At 38.3% G+C, this 23,037-nt stretch overlaps 1 protein-coding gene across 1 annotated transcript in view; it reads left to right on the forward strand.

Moving 5' to 3' along the window:
* LOC134541842 (neuroligin-2-like) overlaps positions 1 to 23,037 on the forward strand; it is a 198,012-nt gene that overhangs the window by 91,033 nt on the left and 83,942 nt on the right. The window contains exon 5 of the mRNA XM_063385539.1: positions 22,177 to 22,326. Within this exon, the coding sequence (XP_063241609.1) occupies positions 22,177 to 22,326 (150 nt within the window). The remainder of the gene's footprint in view (positions 1 to 22,176; positions 22,327 to 23,037) is intronic.

The raw sequence follows: 23,037 nt of genomic DNA on the forward strand, positions 1-23,037 counted from the left end.
CAACTTAATTGATAAATTTACTTTTATTTGCACTCATTAATTCAAATATGTTTATTACTTTAACGAAGAGATTATTTTAACTATAACTTTTATACATGTTTGCTATTTAACTTCTTCCAATCTGTGTTATTCTGTTAACGATAGGACTATGATAGGAAAAGTAGGAAACGAATGGGAGTGTTTCAAGTTTAACGTGCCTCGAAAAAGTCAAATCGATGGTTGTTCCAATCGAGTGGAAGAGAGATAGATACGGCGCAAGCGTACAATGAGCGTAACGGGACTCAGCGTAACGGGACAATGTGCGTAACGGGACACTTTTCCGTGCGTGCAACCCGGCGTTCATCGATTTATTAGACGTTGTCACGTCAAAAAAATTAAACAACATTATTTTTTAATTGTTTTATTTATTTAATACATGACATTCCCGATCAGCGCGGTGGGGAATTCACGAAACAAAACCCTTTGCGGCTGGAGTCCAAAATACAGACTACCCAGCGGGCAGTATTTCCTGAGGCTTGAAAGTTAGCGCAGTTAATTAAGTTTGGCATCTAACGAGTCAGCGAGGCCGGGGGTGGAGGGACCAGGAAGGGGCAAGGGGCGGTGTTATTAGCGGGGCGGGCCGGTCCACGTTCGGCCTGACTTACCTAATCTTAGTCCTGGGTCCGACGCTGGCCCCGCGCCAGTAATGTCCCTAGCCGCGGGCCGATGTTTCAATCCCCGACGTGGGGGGGAAAAAAAAGAGGTCCTGAGTAAAAAAAAGCCCATCCCTCCGGGCGGGAATCGATCTGGGGACTGCTCGGTCGCAAGCACCTCCGCCATTGTTCCCACCGGAAGGTTAGGATTGGCTTGCGGCGGTGGAAGGGGGAGGCCGGACAGGAACGAGCGAAGAGGTCAAGGAAGAAGAGAGGGCGGAGACGTATAGTGGTGAAGGCGCAGTGAAGAGCCTAGGCTAGGTTGGCTCATCAGTAGAGACCCCGGGTTCATTTCGGTGTCAGTCCGAAATTCACAGCCAAGGTGTATTCTCTAACCACGTCTGATTGCCTATCGCCTGGTCCATCGCTGCGAAACATCTCATTCTCCCGAGTGGGTCCTCGTGACTGTGGTATAGTCGACTGGTTTAAGTCGCAGAGGCGAGGTCTACAGCATTTTCTAAACCAATCGTCAGAGCGAAATGTTTGCAGTCCGCATTGCGACCGAAACAATCCGCGAAATATTTTTTTTTTGTCGACGCATCAGCCCAAAGACTTCAAAACACGTCACACGCCATCGTGAAAATATACACGTGTCGTTTGTTCTCTGTCCAACAACCCGTGACATCACCCTGGAGTTATTTTTGCTTGTGTATGTGTAGGTAATTGTGTACTAGTATGGTTTCCGTTAAAATACAACCGAGGAAACATTTTCTACCTGTAATTGGTAAAATTATTTTATTTACACGTATGCAAAGGTTTTTAACAGATGATTTTTGTTTCTGTCTTTCTCCGACGTCAGATTTCAAAAGGACGAGAGTGACAAGAGCACTAATTTGCGTCCAATTAAAAAAATAGCTCAAGGTGTTTTTTTATGAAATATATTTACAGCACATAGAATTGACTGAAATAAAGTTACACATTTGTAGCAGTAACTCCACTTTTGTTGTTTGCCACGACAGTGACGAGTGCCGTGTGCCCTCCGAATGGGAAATTATTTGATACTCTATTTTAATAACTTACCAAAAACGCTGATAAAACTGACTTTTAATTATAAACAGAAGCCTGAACCTCAATTGCCATATGTCTAACTTCTAAAATGACCAATTTCCATACAAAATTTCATCCCATATTTAACCCCCTTAGGGGCTATGTAAGGAACTCCTATGCAAAATTAAATTCTTCTAGACCCAACGGTTTAAGCTGTGCGTGGTCTGTCAATGAGTGTTAGAGTTTTATTAAGCAGATAAAAACGTGCATAAACAAATATCACAGATCACATAGATAATTTACATTAAATTTCATATCTTAAAATAAATGGTAATTTAAAATTAACGCTTGCATAGTCAAAGGAAAATGTGCAATAGTGAATAATAATAATAATAAATGCATCCTAACAGTGATACAGGCTTGAAACTTAATGGTTAAAGCAAATTCGAGGGTGAAATTAAAATTAATTTTATTAAAATATATATGTGATACACAATCATCTTATAGCTTGCACAGATGCAACGCGGTCATACAACTCATTTATAGAATGTATCCCGCACCACATATTTCATCAAGTTTAGTCCATGTCTCTTTGATGAGGGATAAATTATCAATTCTTTGCAAAGCAAGTAGTGATCTGAATCTATCAATATATTCGCACGTTTACATGATGTGTAATCGAACTCTTCGTATTAAAATGTCTAGAATCATTATCACTATCATGAATATCATACATATTTTAAGGTTTTCTTCTTAATTTACAGTAACAATTTCAGTTTTCGTTATTTCATAGCGAAATTTCCACCTTTTGAAAGCCAAAGCCTCATAACAATATTCTATCCTATTAGTTGCAAGTGCTTCTATATTGTTCCGAAGTTCGCAGATATTCCGAGAAGTTGGTGTAAATAATTGATCACTTCTGATGGAGATGCTAACTCCTTCGTATTACCTATTCAGCTCATAAGTTAACAGCTTTCAATTCCATAGAACCGAGACCCGAACAAAGCATTGCTAGCAGCAAGTTTAACGCCTCCTTCAAGAATCTAATATTTCTTCTGCTTTCAGTTTCTTTTTGTAGTTTTAAACTTGTTTCTAATTCCATCAGTTAATCTGCCTATACAAATAATAAGATGCTGATCAAATATATTTCTTTGAGTAAAGGATTTCTGGCACCTCCCCCAAGTTAATGGCTCTCGATAGGGTACCAACAGGGCCGTATTTAGAGGTCTGGAGGCCTCGGGGCAACAGAGGAGCGGAGGCCCCCTGGCCCCAAATTATTTTCCAAATAAAATGAACAATTTTTTTCAGTCGAGTTTTCTAATAAATAATTTATTGTGAAATCAAGTAGATTCTATTAATATTTAAATACATACATAAATATAATCGGAGACAAGAATTATATGAAATTAAATTTTAGTGTGAATGAATATTTCTGTTAATATTTAACAATAATATAATCATGTATGTACAAAATACTGTAGGTAAAGGTAAAATTGCGAAAAAAGAATATCAAAAGAAAATATGTTTACTAGTGTTTACTTGTCGGAATTTGAAAGATTTTTTTTCCTCAATCTCTATTGTGGGGGCCCTCCGTTTGTGGAGGCCCCGGGTCTTTCGCCCCGGTTGCCCTCCCCTAAATCCGGCCCTGGGTACCAATACACACTTGGTCCTCGAATGACGCTCAGTATTCTACCTTCACCCGAGAATCCCTTCAGAAAAAAACACTTGATTGGATAATCGCTCAGCATATCCGAGTGGTTTCTGTTTACGAAAAGTATTTACGAATACAATGAGGTTAGACGAGAAGTCCTGTTTACGGAAATTTTTTTTAAATTATATTTTTTGAAGAGTAATACAAATTCTTGAAATTACTCAAGGGACTTTTACTACTCCTGTATCTTCATTTCTCCGCCCCACATAATGTTATGTTTACCACTCAAATATTATTGTTGCCCTGTGCAGGACGAGAAGACTGCGCGCCAGTCCAGAAGAAACACCGCTCTAGAAGCACCAGCGAGCGTCGCGCTTATCATACCGCCTCACCGACACACAAACTAGGCGGGCCCCTGTTCGGAAAACATGTCTTGAACTTCAGTTGCCAAAGACGACCGTGTGGAATGGTTTTGAGAACACGTTTACACATACGTCCGTACCGGTCATAGTTGCCACATGCTTCAAAGCCTGATGACTATGGTATGCGTTGTAACTTTGCACTCAAAAGTGTTCGAGCGAGAAGATGACTTTCTTTATGGTGCAGTGTTCAGCGATGAGTCAACTTTTTTTATCTTATTGGGAACGTAAATACTATTGAAATGACTGCAACGTGTAATGCTGAAATTGTCAGGGACGCCATTAATTTCACGGAAATGGTCTCCACCAAGAAGCCGAGAAGTAGTTAGCGAATCTGGCCACGAATTCCTACAGTCTAACTTCATCGAAGTTCCTGTTGCCATTAAAAATAAAATAAAAAGAATTTACACATTAACATTTAGAATTTTTTTTTCTTCCTGTTTAGCGAAATCGCACTCAATTCCATAATTTCGTTGAAAGCATTGAAAAGACCGTAGGCAGTTACCACAGGCGTGACTTGTTTGAGGGAAGCGGGGTTGGGGGTTGGGAATTCTAGCGAACTAAATTCAAATGTAAATTCGCACGTCCTAGTTTCTTTCCAGGACATGGAGGCGCGCGAGAGGGGAGGTAAGAGAAATGTTGGTTTGGAGACGTGATGGCATCCACAAGTGTTTGCACATTTCGGGACGAGATAGCGTGCCGCGAAAGAAAGAAGGAAAAAAAAATCGCGCGGGAATACGCGGTGTTGTATTATTCAGGTCACGGTTGACTGGGAGATGGGGAATCGCAGATCCGAACTGTTCCTTCTTCTCGCACCCCCTCCCTCCCCCCGCCCACCAAACTGACGCAACACCACTGGGCTGGCTTCGTAGGGTATTTCCCCCGCACGCATCTCGAAAGCGATTTCAACAAGCTGGAAGTATTTTTACCACGTCCCACAGATATAAATTTTACTAATAAAAAGAACTTACCTGCCGGTATTTCTTTGCAGAAGTTATTTAACTTATATTGGACCGAATTCACAGCCCCGCTTCCACGCTAATTCAAACTAAATCCGCACAAAAGGCTTCATGATTTTTTTTTTACCTTTATCAGACTTTAAATTAATATGTTAATAACCTCAGTCAACTGCAGAAAAAATGTTAAGTAGCCTATTTCCAAATATTCCTTTGAAAACCAGTTGCAAGAAATCATTTGTAATACCTACTACAAGAAATACATTGTTACTTATATAAACATATATTAAGTTCATTTCTCGAGATAATACTAAGTATTTCTTACGAAAATAGGCGCATCATTTTAAATTTGAAAAGATTTTTTTTTCCAAACCATGTAAAAGAAATCTAATATTAAAAATTGATTTTACGTTTATTATCCTTATTAATTTCCGAAGATAACACTGATAAGCTTTCAGGAAACGGTTTACAAACAACTTTAACTTTTGGAGGTACTGAGACAACACAAAACTGAAATCTCCGGGTAAGAACCCGAGCCCAGTATTACTGCGAACACAATTTTGTAGTTGTACAAATAGATGTAAGTTTACAAAATAAATTTACAGTGTGACCATGGATTCTAAAACCTGTTATTTCAATCACCGCACGCCTGTATTGTCGCACACAACCTCTATCGTAGGCCTAAACGATATGAAAAAGAACTGTCATTCACATACGATCGAGTGGAGGTGAAATTTTCGTTCGTTGGAGCACAGACGAAACTTCGTGAGTTACACATTTATAAATTAAAGTAAATTTGCGGACTTCTCAACGAATAATGGACCTAGCATAAAATAAGGTTTCTTCTTTATTTCCGTTTACTGATTCTTCGTAGTCATTCCAAATTATTTTTTTTAGTAAACAAGGTAAACACACGCCAAAACATCAGGAGTGTTTATCTGAAGACTTAACATTTTTGAATCATTTTTTAATATGCCACTTTTATTCTTGTCAATTTGTGTTCAAAATACACTGTAAGAAATCAAAGTAAATGTACTGACTTTTCAACGAATAATTCAACTCAAATAATTACATTACTTTGTAATTTCAAATAATTTAATCTTCGCAGAAAGTACGCCGTATTTAGACTTCTTAGTTGTATTTTTCGTTCGAATAAATGATAAACACACACTTGGACAAAGGAAGAGTGTTCGTGCGGCAGACTTAACCAGTTTTTAAATGTTTTGATGATATACATGTAATATATATTTTATTAATTATTCCCAAAGTAATTGAACTCAGAGTCCATTAATTTACGATCCCTTGATAATTTTTAACCGGCGTACTTCGTAAATTGAAGGTGACATTTTTTGACGTGACAACGTCTAATAAATCGATGAACGCCGGCTGCACGCATGAAAAAGTGTCCCGTTACGCACGTTGTCCCGTTACGCTGTGTCCCGTTACGCTCATTGTACGCTTGCGACGTATCTATCTCTCTTCCACTCGATTGGAACAACCATCGATTTGACTTTTTCGAGGCACATTAAACTTGAAACTCTCCCATTCGTTTCCTACTTTTCCTATCGTCGTCCTATCCTTAACAGAATAACACAGATTGGAAGAAGTTAAATAGCAAACATGTATAAAAGTTATAGTTAAAATAATCTCTTCGTTAAAGTAATAAACATATTTGAATTAATGAGTGCAAATAAAAGTAAATTTATCAATTAAATTGTAGATTTCATTGCACTCCTTCTTTGTATCCATACAAAATAGTGATAATTCAAAAAAATGATTCAATTTTATTCATAAAAGATTTCAATCATTTCATCAATGTTTTGTTATGAGGTTGTCAAGTTAAACTAGCGTCCGTAAACCGACTTTACAGACAACCAATTTTTTTGTCTACGGCGAATGAAAATTAATGTGTATGAATGAGAAACAGAACTCTTTACTCACTGTCACAGTCATTACAGATCCGCTTCGGTCTCACGATAGTTCTGTAGGATGTGCGAGTGTCTCTGTGTCACATTTGATGAGACACGTTGCGAATCCATGAGATGAACAAGAATGTTTTCCAAAGGTCTTACAATTTATTTTTTACTTTTCAGTTACGTTTACGTCGTCTTTATCACTACCAAGTAACAAGAACTCACATCGAGAAAATGTTTTTAAACCAACACAAAACATTTTTTTAAGTCCACCTTCCAAATAATTTGTATAAGTAATCTTACTGGTAACAAAGAATGATATTTGTAAATAATGCCAAAATATATTAACAAGTGACAATATTTTTGTGCTCTACTTATCATAAAGTTAATTTGAGATCACCACTACACACTTCCCAGGATTAATTTTTACAAAATGTTTCAGTACAGCCCCAATTTATCGCGAATTTCTGAAAGAAATAAAAACACATACTTAATTGTGGTTTAAACCAAAGCATTCCCTATTTGAAACACTTAATTGGCGTTAACAGGAATTTATTTCGTGAGGAAATTAATAATAATAAAATTAGAAATTTTATTTTTAAAAACTTACACTAACATCGAGAGATTTCAACAATTGCATTATCATTTTCAACATGCATCACTGCCTGTGTTGTTTGTGATTCCAGGTGTTTTGTAACAAATAACACACTACCTTCACGGAGATCTTGCAATTTTTTTCATAACTTTCCTACCCATGTGTGTGCCACTGAAACACAAGTCTATGTGTGTGTGTGTGAATATATATATATATATTCACACACACACACACACATATATATATATATATATATATATATATATATATATATATATATATATAGAATGTCTGCAAATAAGGTTAACCACGAGGACGGAAGCCGCCTTGTAAGGCGCGGTCTGCCTGTGGTAGCTTTTTATGACCCCATATATATATTTTTCCCCCTTGTAAATTTCACGCCGGGCATTATCTAAACGCGTGTCTCGTGCGTGGATTGCGGCTCGTATAGCGGTCGGCCCGAACGCCCCTCCCGGAGTTAGCCGAGGCTGCACGAACGCGCCGACGTGAAGCGGCGGATGAACGGCTCGCGGTCGTAAACGAGACCTGCCAGTGCAGTAAAGTGATAAACCAGCGGTGCTGGCAAAACTCCTCCCACCCCTCCCACCCCCCCCCCTGCCCCGGGGGGTAGGGGAAAGGGGAAGGGAAGAGGGAGTAGGCGAGATAAGCCGTGATGTTCAGTTTGGATGGGGGAGAGAGAAAGAGCGAGAGAGAGAAAGAAAGCAGGGAAGCGAGTCGTAAAGAGAAAATTTTCCCCTTAGGTGCGTACCTCAAGGGAGCGCGCGAGACAAAATGGTTCATTACTTCGTAATTCTGCTAAACGCTGCTTAATTTCTTTTTTAGGTCCCTTAAAGCACGGTGATTATAAGCGAATAGTGTTCTTTAAGCTCCGGTGTTTCGTGGCTAACTCATAAAAGTGTTTCTTGGGAAATGATAACTTCATAAACGTCCCCGCGCGCGTGATTGAAATGAGTTAGGTAAAATAAAAACTAAATTCGTCTAACTGTTGGTTACCTCAACAAGGGTAAATAATTATAAAAACAATCATGGAATATTTCTTATTTAAAAATAATAATTTGTAGTTTTAAATATAAACAGTGCTTAACTACGAGTTGATAATATCAAACATAACAATTTTTCTTTACAATTAGTTTAAACCCTTCTCCGAGGTACATACATATATATGTATATTTATCACGCCAGTAAATCATATAAAATGAAGTTTAATAAAAAAATTTAATTCAATGTAACATTCCTCAAGGTTATTAACAAACTAAGCTGCGTTTGCTATGAATAAAAATGATGCATCTATCTCCTGCCTGCACCTGGAGAATTTTTCACAATTTCCCTAATGGCAATCTCTTGATACCTAAATAAAAACGGTTTTTGGCCACATGTCATTCGTTCGCTGAATAGTCTGCCGTATTGTTGGACTTCCCACTGCGAATATGATGAATGCTCCCCGAGCAGTTTTATATATCTGTGCCGCGTAACCTTGTTTATATGTATGTATATTGCTAAAGGGGGGGAAAAGGAAGCGGAAAATTCCTAAAATAGCGCTTTGTCAATATTAAAGTATGTATCCCGTATTCATCATTTCACTGTTCCGCTCACCGGAGGTCGTGAATGCGATTTTTTGATGTGAAATGGCCAATTAATTGCTTTTATTCCTTTTGAATATTTTGGGAAGAAAAAATACAGTAAACTTTTGTTTTACACTTTAGCATACAGTATTTTCAGAATTTAAATAGGTTTAAAATCATCTGCAAACAATAGTTTCGTTTATTTTTACATTACAATGGTCAGAAGTAATTACTCACTTTCTGCAAATAGACTTTCTTAGATTTTATAACCAGTAATTACATAGATGCATATATTTTCTGCCTGTCCCTAGAAAGTTTTTTCACAATTTTCACACATTTATATGTATCTATTATAATAATATTTAGCTCTGTTACAACTTAAGAGGAGATTTTTTGGAAAACTATTAATAAGTGATGGTACTTTAAAGTACGTAAGTACGTTTATTATTCCGTGCCAATAATGGGTCAATATTAAAACCATATTTACAAACTTTTAACCTCCATTTGGTAGCATTTAAGCAAGTAAAGCGTACATATTGTGAATGGTCATCACTCTATAAAATCTAAAATGAAATGTTAAAAAAAAAATTATTTTGTTTTTTTTAATTGCTAAAATCAGATTTGATAACGTTTCAAACATTCGTGTAGGAAAATGGATTCGAAATTATTAATCCTTGTTTAATCTCTTTCGTCGCTCAAACGTTATCGCGTGAGAACTGTGAGTCATCATTCGCACAGTCATGAAGACGAATATGTGCTTTGTGAATTCGTGTACGTTGACCGTAAAGTCATCCTCCCACGTACAAGGTCAAACAGAATGAGTAGTTACGTGATGAAAACTCATACATCCATATTTATCTTCATTTGCACTTTAGCAACCCTATCTCTGACAACGTGCAAACCTAGTTTGCACGCGCGAACCTATTTGCTCTAAGTAACCCTGTCTTTCAACGCGCAAACAGTTTGAATAAAATCCTTTGGCGCACATCATACAGTAAGTGCATGCACTGTAACCTTAATGAAATTTAAAAAAAACTGCAAATCAATGGAATTTTACCGAATAAAATGTTGAAACTGATCACAAAGATGCCTTTGTGCGCACGAATTGCGTTGACGGAAGAACGAAACGTAGCTTGGATGTTGCTTCACTACTTGGTAATAAATGCTGGTTGACAAAAAAAAGTATGTTATCTACAAACCTATTTTCACAGTATTATGGAACAAAACACGGCTCGAATTTTTCTTTTTTAATAATTTATTTATCTTAGATTACTTACTATTCTTACTGCAGCAAAAGAATAGTCTTGAGATGGTTACGAACTAAACTTTATCTCACATTACAACTACACTGTATCCCTGTATCCACTGTTAAATATTAGGTCTATTACCTTACATCTACGACGAACGCTGGTTACAAATTATCCAGAGGTCTTGATAAATGTGTCGTTATCTTCCTAAATTTACGGGTACTCGGATCATTTACTTGGAACAATAATAATATTAGTATCCATGCAAAACATTCAAAAGTGGTAAAGACGACTGCATAAAAACACTAACTTCTTCCACGTGTATGTGTACCCTTTTTATAACAAAATAAACAACTCGGAAGTTTAAGTGTAACGTTATATCTAACGTCCGTAAACCGACTTTACAGACAACCATTTTTTTTTTTTTGAGAGATTCAGTTTCACGTTTTTGTTCGACACAAGAAGCGACGGAACATTCCCTACGTTTACCTCGCGAAGCGTGAGACACGCTATTGTAATAACTTTCAGTACTATAGTTAATTAATAATAGTGATATATTTTACATCACGTCGTGGGAAAACGATGTTTGATGTTTGTGCTTCAATTTCCCCAACCATGCTGGGGAATAAAAGTGTCCAAAGCTAGTAGATTAATGTATCCATGCTGCAAGAGCTGGGCAGTGTTTTTTTTAATTTTTTTTTTTTTTAATTTTTATCCCGAAAGCACTTCAGTGGCTGTCTCTCGTAATTTTCCTCCGAGCCGAAAGGTTCGCCACTTCACCCCACGGCCGTCAAAACAAAATGCAGAGAGGCAGTGGAACAAAAAAAAAACTCAAATACGCAAGAGGCATCCACGTTGATTAAAATATAGTAAGGTGCTTAAAAAAATTACCCGATGGCGGACGTGAAGCTGTAATAATGTTACGTTACGTCCATCCTGTTAAATATAATGAATCGCTTTCATGTGCTTTGTGCCCTTCGTAGGTCCGGAGTAATGCCATTCTCTCAAAAATATGATACTTATCTGAAATAAAAATTAATTTACACTTAAAATATATTGGCGATAAAAAGTTACGGCATTGAATAAATAAACTGGATAGGCAGATTGTTACAAGCTCGTGTTTAGGATTTAGGTGTGAATTTACTGTATCTTTCTATATACACTATTGTAAAACTGTAACTGTCTGGTTGTTGTTCGAGCATCACGCAAAAAACTACTATACCGATTTTAATGAAACATTTTGGGTTTTAAAGCTCATGATCTGACTTAAAAACTATTGTATATTTTATTTCCGTACTGTGATGGGACCCGGAGATATAACAATGAAACCAATTTTTTTTTTTACACTTCTTGGCGAGACCCGTCCGCTTAGTGAAGCTAGCGGTGGCTAGCAAACTAACTGCGCTAATAACAGTTTAGTTTTGAATTTCCTCAATAGCTGAGGTTGTCTGGAATTTTAAACGCGCGATCGCTAATAACAGTGTTTTGAATTGCCTCAACAGCTAACGTTGCTGATTGAAGTATGTTGATTTTAACGTGCTCCCGAGGTCTTTGGGCGCCATCGGATCCTCGGGTTGTGTGTTTGTTTCGGGGGGGGGGGGGGGGTTGGGTGTCAATTGCCCCCGAAATAATTAAAAATAAAAACACATTTAGGGTATAAACACACACGTGGAGCGTATAGTGATGGCCGACTGAAGTTGATGTTAGTGATTATTATGAGGAGGGCGAAGACGAAAAACGATGATGATGACGATGATGGCTTTGAGGTTTATCTATGACATACAATGTAACCAACAATGGTGTAAGTCGAAAAAAAATACTTTTTTTTCCGTTTGCAATAATCATTCAAAGAACGATGGTGACGATGAATATGATTATTATTACTATCAGTGGGTGATCAACCAATAACCTGGTTTAAATCCTCCATGATCGCCATGGGGAGATTATCATGGCGTTGGCTAGATGACGTGATGATTCTACGTTGGTTCGCCATTGTCTTCTGCGATACTACGACGAAGGGAAAACGCAGCGGAGCTGACCCTAGGCCCTGGAAGTAAATCTTCCACAAGTGGAAAAAAAAAATTCGGTTGTCTGTAAAGTCGGTTTACGGACGATAGTTTAACGTGACAACGTCATAACAAAACATTGATGAAATTATTGCATACTTTTATGAATAAAAGTGAATCATTTTTATTGAATTATCACTATTTTGTATGGATACAAAGAAGGAGTGAGATGAAATCTACAATTTAAATGATAAATTTACTTTTATTTGCACTCATTAATTCAAATATATTTATTACTTTAACGAACAGATTATATAAACTATAAAGTTTATACATGTTTGCTATTTAACTTCTTCCAATCTGTGTTATTCTGTTAAGGATAGGACGATGATAGGAAAAGTGGGAAACGAATGGGAGTGTTTCAAGTTGAATGTGCCTCGAAAAAGTCAAATCGATGGTTGTTCCAATCGAGTGGAAGAGAGATAGATGCGGCGCAAGCGTACAATGAGAGTAACGGGACACAGCGTAACGGCACAATGTGCTTAACGGGGCACTTTTTCGTGCGTGCAGCCGCGCGTTCATCGATTTATTAGACGTTGCCACGTGAAAAATGTCCGACTCATGACCTGTTGTCTCACCAGCCGGGAGCTCCGACCACTGGACCGAAAGGGTCGGACCCTCTTCAGCTGAACGCACTTGCTCCGGTGATTCCCGGCAGACAGTCAGCGGGGCGCAGAGGCGACTGACTTGCGTCTGTGCGTTCCTATAGTCTGTGCCACGTGACATGTCCTACCTGCTGCCGCTGGCACAGCATCACGCGATGTTTGCTTACGAACACTGGCAACCGTGAGTAGCAGGCTCTGGAATAAACTAGACCAAGCGACAAGGCAAACAAAAAAATCTAGCATCCTTTTAGTACAGGCTGAAAAAACATCTTTGTAACAACTGCTCACCATGACCACTTCGCTGCTACCCTACTGCTTGATTCTGTGTGTGAATGAGCGAGTGACTGGTTTTAATGTAGTAGCACCTAATGTTTTTTTTTTCTCGGTTTTGATACTATTTGCTGTATGTTTAATTACTTTCCTTTTTATGTATGTCTATTCTTAGTTTTTAATTACTTTATAATTAGTTATGGTTGAATCTTTTGTAATAGTTAATATTTGAACATTAAGTTAAAATTTTAATTTGTTCTCTTAATATTTAGTCTATATCATGCTTAGTTTCTAATATTCAAATCTTTGATGTCATTGCAGAAAAGTGGTTAAGTGTAAGAGAAGGCATACCGCCTTAACTTCGCCACCATTAAAGACAATAAATAAATAAATAAATAAATAAATAAACATTAAGTCGTTGCAGAAATATGTTGACACAAAAGCACCGGCAGAAGGAAAAGTAGGGCCAGGTATTTATCCGCAAAAACTTTTTTCTAGACCAGTTGTGTATTAAAACTTTGTAGCGTTGTGTGTGTTCAGTAGTTGGCTGGGTTTAATTATGTCTACTGTCAGCACACCAATCACAGCCATCCATCGCTGAAGCAAACGCGTTATGTATGGCCCGGTCGAATGTGGCAATGGCTTCTCTTGCAGCCGGCCGCCAATCGCTGTAGTTAGAAACTACAATAAAATTTATAGAAAAAAGATTTCGATTCTTAGTTCAGATAACAGTATGTTCGTATAAACTTCACCGTAATCTTTTTTTTTTCGTTGTAGACAAGTTAAGCACACACGTGGAACACATAAGAGTGTTCGTACAAGTAGCCTTTACAAAGGTTTTTGAAGTTTTGCTGGTATTCCAAGATTATACTCGTGAATTCATGCTCGAAGTAAGTGAGCTTATTACACGTACGTTTACGAAGATAGCGGTAAATTTTTAGAAGATCCCTAGATCTTTTTTAACCAACGCTCATTGTAAATTTAAGGTGAAAATGTTGAACAGTGTGGCGCGGGAATACCTTATTGCTAGAGACATGAAAAATTCGCGGATTCATTTCGCGATAGGCTAGCATCAACACAACTATACCTTCGTACCGCTTCTGCGATTGGCCCACATTTTATCCGGGGAACCAATGGGAAACACTAAACCAAGAAAGTGCCGAATTACGGACAGCCTAGTCGAGACGTCTCACGCTTCAGTAGCCAATGAACATGTGTCATTTCCGCGAGTTTTTAAAGGTCTGTGGAGTCTATCCTAGAGGTCAATGAATCCGCGAATTTTGCAGGTCTCTACTTATTGCAGTCTAATGAGCGAACGTATTTTTTTTTTTATATTTCTAGAGAGAAATACATAAATGCTTCTCATGTAGTTCCGAGGAACGTCGAGCCAGAGTCGAGACACGTGGCACCGACTGTACCCTCGGGGGAAAGGTTGTCCCGGCCGGCGGGTAGCGACGAGGGCCGCTAGCCGACCTGATTGGCCTTCTGGAGGACAGCCGGGATTCCTTCGCAGTCCGGCTCGAGAGGGTCGGTTGAGGAGGGGGGGTTGAAGGGCTGGGACGCAACTAACAAGGCCAGCTCGCCGCAGCCTCTGGGCACAGAGCATCTTTCCGAGAGCTTCCCTCCCCCCTCCTGCTCACTATCCATAGCAGGCCCTCGAAGGGGGAAAAAAATTTAAAAACGAGACGGAGGGAACAGCACGTCACACGCACGATAAAAATAACCAGCACGAGCCCGTCTGTGGTGCTGACATCCGAGCATTCTGCGTTGAGTGGGATTAGGCCCTATCCATCTTGCAATTCCTAACATTGTGATACCGCTTCGCAATAAAGCTTCAATGCTATTTTTTTTTATTTGGACTTAGCTTTAGCTTCTACTTGTTGAAGTCAACACTTATGAACTGGTGTGATTATTAGGGACAGGAAAAATTCGCGGGTTCAATGATTTGTAGGATGAACTCCATAGTTCTACGTACACTCGGTCAAATGCCACCCACTCATTGGCTGCTGTCTTGTGAGACGTCCCAACGTAGCAGCCTGTGATTCAATAAAGCTTTGGTCGGGCGTTTCTCATTGGCCCAGAGACATCCAGGTGAGTTGTGAGCCAATAGCAGAGACAGCACTGAGGTATAACTATTTATATTTTAGCCTTTCGCGAAATGAATTCGCGAGTTTTTCCGGTCTCTAGTGATTATATCATGACCGTTGTAGTCGCCCGCGTGAAATAATAAGTTATTTCCTCGCGGCGCTTACAGACCAGAGCCAGTTAGTAAATGTGTGGTTGCAACCAGGTCCATAAGGTCTGGGAGATATTATTTATGCCTGGACATGCCGTAAATTGTGATAAATAGTTCAAGATTATAATTACAGCAAAAAAGATGGAAAAATCCGAAGTGGCGGGGCCTAATACCCATTAAAGCAACTCGTTTCAAAATCTACGGTTCGTATAAGTTTGTACTCGGGCCAATTGCACTTGCTCATTGGCTACTGACTCATGACACGTGTTAACTGATATACATGTCATTCGATAATACTTATTTTGTTGAAAGTTTTTCATATGCTCAGAGTCCTTCAGATTAACGGTGGTCCAATCAATGAATGAAGCAGCATGAATGTGAAAGAGTTTGAAGTCTAGCCTATCGCGAAATGAATCCACGAATTTTTCCAGCCTCTACTCATAAATAAGTAGTACCATCGGTACCTATTTCCCCAACAGTACATACCTGCAAACCTAATCTCTTTGGATTCGTGTTTGGTAGTCTAAAAAAATAATAACTGTATCAGTCGCTGTGTAAATGAATATGTAAACATTTAAATTGTAAATTTGCACATTTATACCCATAAAAACTAGAAGTTTGCTTAGTTTCTTTCAACCATAGAGGCGAGGCGCCACAGAGAGTGGACTGGAGTTGACTTTAACGGACTCGAGTCCGGTAAGAAGTTCCACTTGCATTATTTTCATGCTAATTTAAAGTTAGACTGTATTTTCAGCGTGAGACGTTGTTTGGCCGCACAACATGGATGAAGCAGCCTGCTGAATGCTGAATGTACGAGTACAGCGGAGCTGGGAAATGCCTCCCAAACTTTCCCCCCGACTTCCCAAACTTGGGCGAGTCAAGGGGAACAGGCACTCTGGCGCGTCACTCATTTCAGACGGCATTCACTCGGACTTCTGTCTCCCCCAATGTAACGGCGGGTGGACTCCCTTTCTTTTAAGAGATCCAAACCAATTCCCTCTTTTAAACCAATCTCCAAATCCAAAGATTTTTATTTTCCCCCAGTAGTGCTGTTTGTGTCTGGCAGTATTAGCATCACATGTAATAACATTTCAGTTGAAATTATCTCTGAATACAGACGATGACCTTTACAATTTTAATTAGAGCCTTATAAATTCACGTGTATTATTAGCAGAAGGCCAATCAAAAAAAATGCTCTACGGTCTATAGATCTTAGCTTTTCAAAAAAAAAATGCTCAGTATTCCATTACTCAGATGCTACGCTGCAAGAAATTACTGTAAATTTACTGACTTTTCTACGAAGAATTTACCTGAAATAAACGGAGAGTGCTTGATAATTTCTGATAACTCGGGCTTCGCAAAAACAACTCTGTAATTCAACTTTCTAGTTCAATTTTTCGTTTTAAATATGGTAAGCACACGCGTGGAATTTATAATTGTGTTTTTTGCAGTAGTATTAAACAGTTTTTGAAGTTTGGAATACATACCAAAATTATTCTCGTCGATTCATTTTTAAAGTAAGTGAACTTAGTTCCCGGAAATTTAACGAAGTCAAAAGATAAATTTACAAAGATCTCTAAATAATTTGTAACCAGCTTTTTTTTTTTTTTGTAAATTTATGATGAAAATTTTTAACATTGTTGTTCACCTCGCCAACCACTAGTGGTCAGTATTGTAGTTTAACAAAACTGAATCTCCGGTAACCTCTTTCCACTGATTTAAAGCCCAATTTTAGCTTTAGCGAACTAAACACAACGAAACAGCCCGCCTTATGTAAATTCCGATGCGGGATTGGATGAACACCTTCCTCTCAAACGAGGAGTCCAATCTACAGTTATAAGTTTATCGCGTCTTGCGCCACCTCGCTGGGGTTACCGTGGCAGACGATATCAATAATATTAATGTGTCTCAAAAAAATCCTACTAATATTATAAACGCGAAAGTTTGTAAGAATGGATGGATGTTTGTTACTCTTTCACGTAAAAACTACTGAATGTATTTTAATGAAACTTTACAATAATATAGCTTATACATCAGAATAACACATAGGCTACAATTTATAAAGATATTGTGTGAATTGTCCAAAATATGACGATAAGTGTCAAGTAAGTAGGAAAAAATCTACCATCTGCGAGCTATTCTTGCGTGCGATGGCAAAACCGCTAGAGTTACACATATGTAATGTATGATGGAAATGTTTATCCCACTAATATTATAAACGTGAAAGTTTGTATGGATGGATGGATGTTACTCAATCACGCCAGAACGGCTGAACGGATCTGTATGAAATTTGGCCTACAGCGAGCTCATAACCTGGATTAACACACAGACCACATATTAATATGAAATTCCATCCCTAAGGGAGTAAAAAAGTGATAATTTCATTTTATAACAGAAAAAATCATAGGTCATAGACATACAAATAGTGAGTGAGTGTCATTTCTCTATATATGCCACACGATCATGCACATAGTAAGGTCTGGCCAATTCATATTTTTCTCCTTGGTGAGACCAGCCCGCTTAGTGGAGCTCGCAGCGGCTAGCAAAATAAAGGCGCTAATAACAGTTTTGTTCTTAACATCGTCAATAGATAGAGTTGCCTTGAATTTTAAACGCACCATCGTTTGATGTCTTTAATTTTCGGTTGTTTGTGCCGTATGCGTTCCTATACCATGCATCCGATTGCGATGAAATTTTGGTGAGTTGTTATGCGCATGCCCGTGAAGGTTTCCGAGACGGTATAAATATTTTTAAATAGTTTGAGAATGAATCGTTTCAAAAAATGTGTATTTCATGTTATATAGCGGCATTTCGTCTGTTTTTTTGTATAAGTGCGCACGCATTACACAATTTATTTAAATATAAAAGAGAGACAGAGATAGTGATATATATAATATCTTATTTTTCAGCTTTTTTCTATAGTGCATTTAAATTAAGAAGACAATTTATTACTAACTACATATGATTTAGAAAAAGGTCCCCGTCACCCTGTTTTCAGCCCGGGCAACGCCGGGTACTGCAGCTAGTTTTAATTATAAGTTACTCGCATCAATAGAGACGTCAGCATGGGACGTGGGAAATCACATTCGCTTGATGAACATTACGAACTATAACACTCAACACGAAGGGAATTACAAGCTTCGGAGAGCATAGTTATTTTTTTTTTTTTATTTTGCTGTGAAATGTAATTTTCGGATGTTGATCGCGCCAGTTTTTTTTCCTTTCTTTTTTTTTTTTTTTCGTGGTTTGTTGATGAATGGCCGGCTTGCAATTATTCTCTGCGACGGATGTTGGCTCTGCGATAGTTTCAAACACTCGGTCGTCGTCCTTACTCGTTACCACCGCATTCATTCGTTTCACAAGTTATAACCACAGCAGTTCTATGATTTATTCTGTCGAAAAACAGCAATAAATCGTCAAATTATTTAATTTTTTTTTACACAGAATGGCATAAAGAGCACAACTGAAACTGCTTCCAATCGAATACGAAATCATGTTACCTAATCTCATTCATCTATTTTCTACATATATTTCTTGACATCGATTTAACTCGATACCGTTAGAGATAAGCGGATTCATTTCGTAGTAGGCTGAAATTCAAAAAGGTTTCAACTTTGACCTGCTTCTGTGATTGGCCCACAGTTTATGTTAAGAACTCACCGGGCCAATGAGAAACTCTCATAAAAAAGTATCGAATCACTGGCAAGCCAGATTGGAAATCTCTCAATCAAGCAACCGATAAGCGAGGAAATTTTTCCCAAGTGTGCAAGGACTGTGGAGTCTATCCTAAAAGTAATTGAAAGAGTGAGTTTTTTTTCAATGCCTAGATATCGCTTCTGAAGACAGAAAATACCTACCGTGGAGGTAGGTACAGGTTTTCCGATTTACCACCTTCCTTTGATATTCGAGAGTGGACATGAAGTCGCAGAGGCAACGAAACATATGAACAATAACTAGTGTCTTTCTTTCTTAATTAATATAATTGAAGAGCTTATGGTAAAAAAATAAAAAAGTCATTTTGCATTTTTTGTCCATCCTGTGCTGATGCCTTGTGGCATGCCTAGAACCAACTGTTGAAGCAGAAACTGTACGATGTGTGCCTCTGAAATATAGTGAGATCAGCAAAAAAAAAAAAACATTTCCCACATATTTTTAGAAAAATTACCATTGTTCGCAGTATTTTAAGCAAAAATAACCACTGTAAACAGTATTTTAAGCAAATATTACCATTATCCTTACTATTAGTAATTTTTTATTTATATGTATGCTAGCCTATAAATGTTGCCTACCTTTTTTTTACTTTTATGTTGTTTACTTGTTTGTTTTCAACTGCTTCTCTTATATCAATAATTAAGTTTCAAGCATGATATTGTTTAACATATCTGCATATTAATGTTGATTAGAACATTGAAGGAGAATAGGAGGTGTTATTTGTGTTAGAGCATATGTTTCGCATTATTTAAATGACAAGGAGCAAATTAGGTACTTTTTTTGCTTCTGAAAAATTTAATTTTTTAATTATCGATGCATTTTCCAAGAGCTCTTCAAATTAAAATGCATTCTTTGGAAGAGAATTATGTAACGTTTAAGTATGGAGTCATACATATTTAGAATAAGTAATTAAATGGCTGCTGGAACAAGAAGAAATTAAGAAATTGTAGTTATAAACTAAAAAAAAAAGTTTTATTTTATAAATTTATTTTTGGAGCCACGACTATACCCCGTGTTAATTTCACTCCTGGCTACACTCAACTTAAGCTGTGCAAAAAGAAATTATTTTTTTTTTATATTTTTTTTATATAATCCTCATTCGTCGATAACAAGGCCAATCCAGAAAAAACGGCCGCAAATATCCAAGAGAACTTTATACACCGATGTACATGTTCAAATATTGTTGGAGACTCTGGATTACAACCCTATCCAAGCTATTATAAATTTCACGAATGAACAGAAATAAACAGGTTCAACTCCATGACGACACTCAGTAACAGTCACGTTCGGAGAACAACTGAAAATGAACACACATCTTATATATATATATTGATGCTCATCGCTTATCGGTCGATAGCAAGGTCATATATTATGCCGAGCAACCACTTGTTACTCTTGTTTTATAACTGGCTTGCCGTTGTCAAGTGCGCGCGAGGAGAACTGTAGCGCACTCATCAACGCGAATTAAAACGTTGTAGGGGCAGGGAAACCCTGACAAGGGCCCCGTACCACATCTTTTCGTCTTTTGTCTAGTTTTCTGTGAAAAATTATAGAACTAAATGGGAAAAGGATGTACTTAGATTGTTATAAGCACATAATTCGAAATGCTAGTCGGTAAATTTTGCTTTCAAATGAGTTTTCATTACTAATATCGGAAACTTTTTTTTTAAAGATTTAAATTCCTCGCACAAAAACTTGATTTCACCGGATTTTAATCGGTGGCAGTTATAAAACTAACCCAAGAATAAATAATTAGGAAAGAATATCAACATTTTCTAACATAAATTAGTAAAACCATCGACGAGATTATAAGTTACTCGTTGACTTTAAAAGAAAAAAAAATTGTTTAGAGCGCTTTCTTTTTTTTTCATGAAATCTTTCTGTTCAGAGCTTCCCGAGCTACTTTTACCCCTGGGGGATATTCCATACCTCCAAGCCCCCCCCCCCCCCCCTTGAAAAGCCCCTCAAAAAAAATCAGGGCCCTGCAATAGTGACTGGCTCAGAGGCCCGCAGGGGTCAGCAAACCGCGGCTCGCGAGCCGCATGCGGCTCTTCTCGTAGCATTTCGCGGCTCTACAATTCACTGCGCTTCCACCGCACAAGAAAAAAAATGTTGTTGTTTGTAAAGTTGGTTTACGGACGATAGTTTAACGTGACAACGTTATAGCAAAACATTGATGAAATGATTGCATACTTTTATGAATAAAATTGAATCATTTTTATTTTAATAATAAAAGAATAAATACTGGAAATTACACTAGTAAACAGATTTTTAAAATGCAAGAATAACCAACCTTTATTGCCGAAATTGTTGTTGAAATAAGCACTGAAAACCACATCAACTTTTCACTTCACTTTATAAACAGTCGACGAAACAGTTCACGTGTAGATGAATTGTAATTAATTTTAAAAACTGGCGTTTAGCTATAAAGTTTAAATATAATTATGCACATGTTTTCATATAAATAAACTGTAATCAAATATCTATCATCAATTATATGAATCACCATAATTTTTTAGTCAATTGTAACATAACCTATTATTACTGCACTCGCCGACAGCGTAACGGAACACAGCGTAACGGAACAATGAGCGTAACGGGACAATGTGCGTAACGGGACACTTTTTACTGCGTGCAGCCGGCGTTCATCGATTTATTAGACGTTGTCACGTCAAAAATATGCCGATCACAGTTAAACGGCCCAATCACAAGGCGTGTTCCCAACCTGCGCGCGCGCCTACCATCGCACCGCCCTGCATGAACTCGCCCGGGTGCTTCTTTTATTGTAATAATTAATAAATTATAATAATTTTTTGTTTCATTATTTTATCAGTACAGCTCTACTAATGACTACGACCATTTTTTTTTTTACATTCACGTGTTTTTCTTTCTTTCCTAAGCAGACTTTATGTTGATTTAGTGAATAAAGTATTTTGATTTATCGTCTTAAATATTTCATGTAGATACGGAGAAAATACGTTCAGCGGCTTTCTAAAACAAATTGGGGAATCAGTTTACTTAATATTTGGCTCGTCCCACTCGCAAGTCTGCCGACCCTTGTTCTAGGAACACCATTGCAGATGTATGTCTGCTTCAAGTCTACTTTGGCACTCGATGGATACGCGGAATAACCGTGGCTCTGGACGTGAATCACCCCGGAATGAAAGTTCGTTGTGAAGGGATAGGATGAAGTGTGCGCTAAGTGACCGCGCGTGTGTGTGTGTGGCCGATGCTGTGTGTCGCAGACGAGGGCTCGCAGACGCTGTACCCCGTGGTGGTGTACATCCACGGGGAGTCGTACGAGTGGAACTCCGGCAACCCCTACGACGGCTCCGTGCTGGCCGGCTACGGCCACCTGGTGGTCGTCACCGTCAACTACCGGCTCGGCGTCTTGGGTGAGTCTGCGCGTCCCCCCTTCCCATACCCCTCTGCACCTTCTTTAGCGTCCGTTTCTTTGTGCGAAGCGCCCTCGAGGACACCCCCCCCCCCCCCCCCCGATTGAGAGTCAGTTGAAAACCAGTAGGACACTACGTAAAAGCCCCCTTTCATGGCCAGCTGATAGGGGCAGGCATTTTTCGCGAGTAAATCTGAACGCCTATTAGACTGCAACAAGACATGCCCGCACCAGCGGTTTCTTCCTTGCGATTGGCGGACGTCTGCGAGAGAAGTCGTTGCCTTTCTTGACTGGGCCGCTCAGGACGTGTTTGCTTTCGCACTGAATTACTCTGATTGGTGTTGGATCAATTGACGTGTACCTGAAAGAAATTCACCCAATCATGAAACGCAAACGGTGCTATACAGTGTTTTAACTTATAACTAGTCTCGGAATCTTTTCGCGAAATGTCCATGGCCCTACCAGATGATTGTCCGCCATGTTTTTACGAGACATTAAAAAGTTACTGCAAAGAAAATAAAAATAGTTCTGTCATTTTAGAAAAGATCCCTTTGGAAACCACCTGCCGTACTACAAGAAAGATAATGTAACTTTCAACACATGGCTATTTTTTTTCAAAATACATTAAATACTTTTTTTTTAGATGATACTGAGTTTTTCTTACGAAATTTGTGCGCAAAGTTCAAAATTTTAATTTGTGATAATGTGCGCT

Source organism: Bacillus rossius (assembly GCF_032445375.1).
Source record: "Bacillus rossius redtenbacheri isolate Brsri chromosome 4 unlocalized genomic scaffold, Brsri_v3 Brsri_v3_scf4_2, whole genome shotgun sequence".
Classification (NCBI taxonomy): domain Eukaryota; kingdom Metazoa; phylum Arthropoda; class Insecta; order Phasmatodea; family Bacillidae; genus Bacillus; species Bacillus rossius.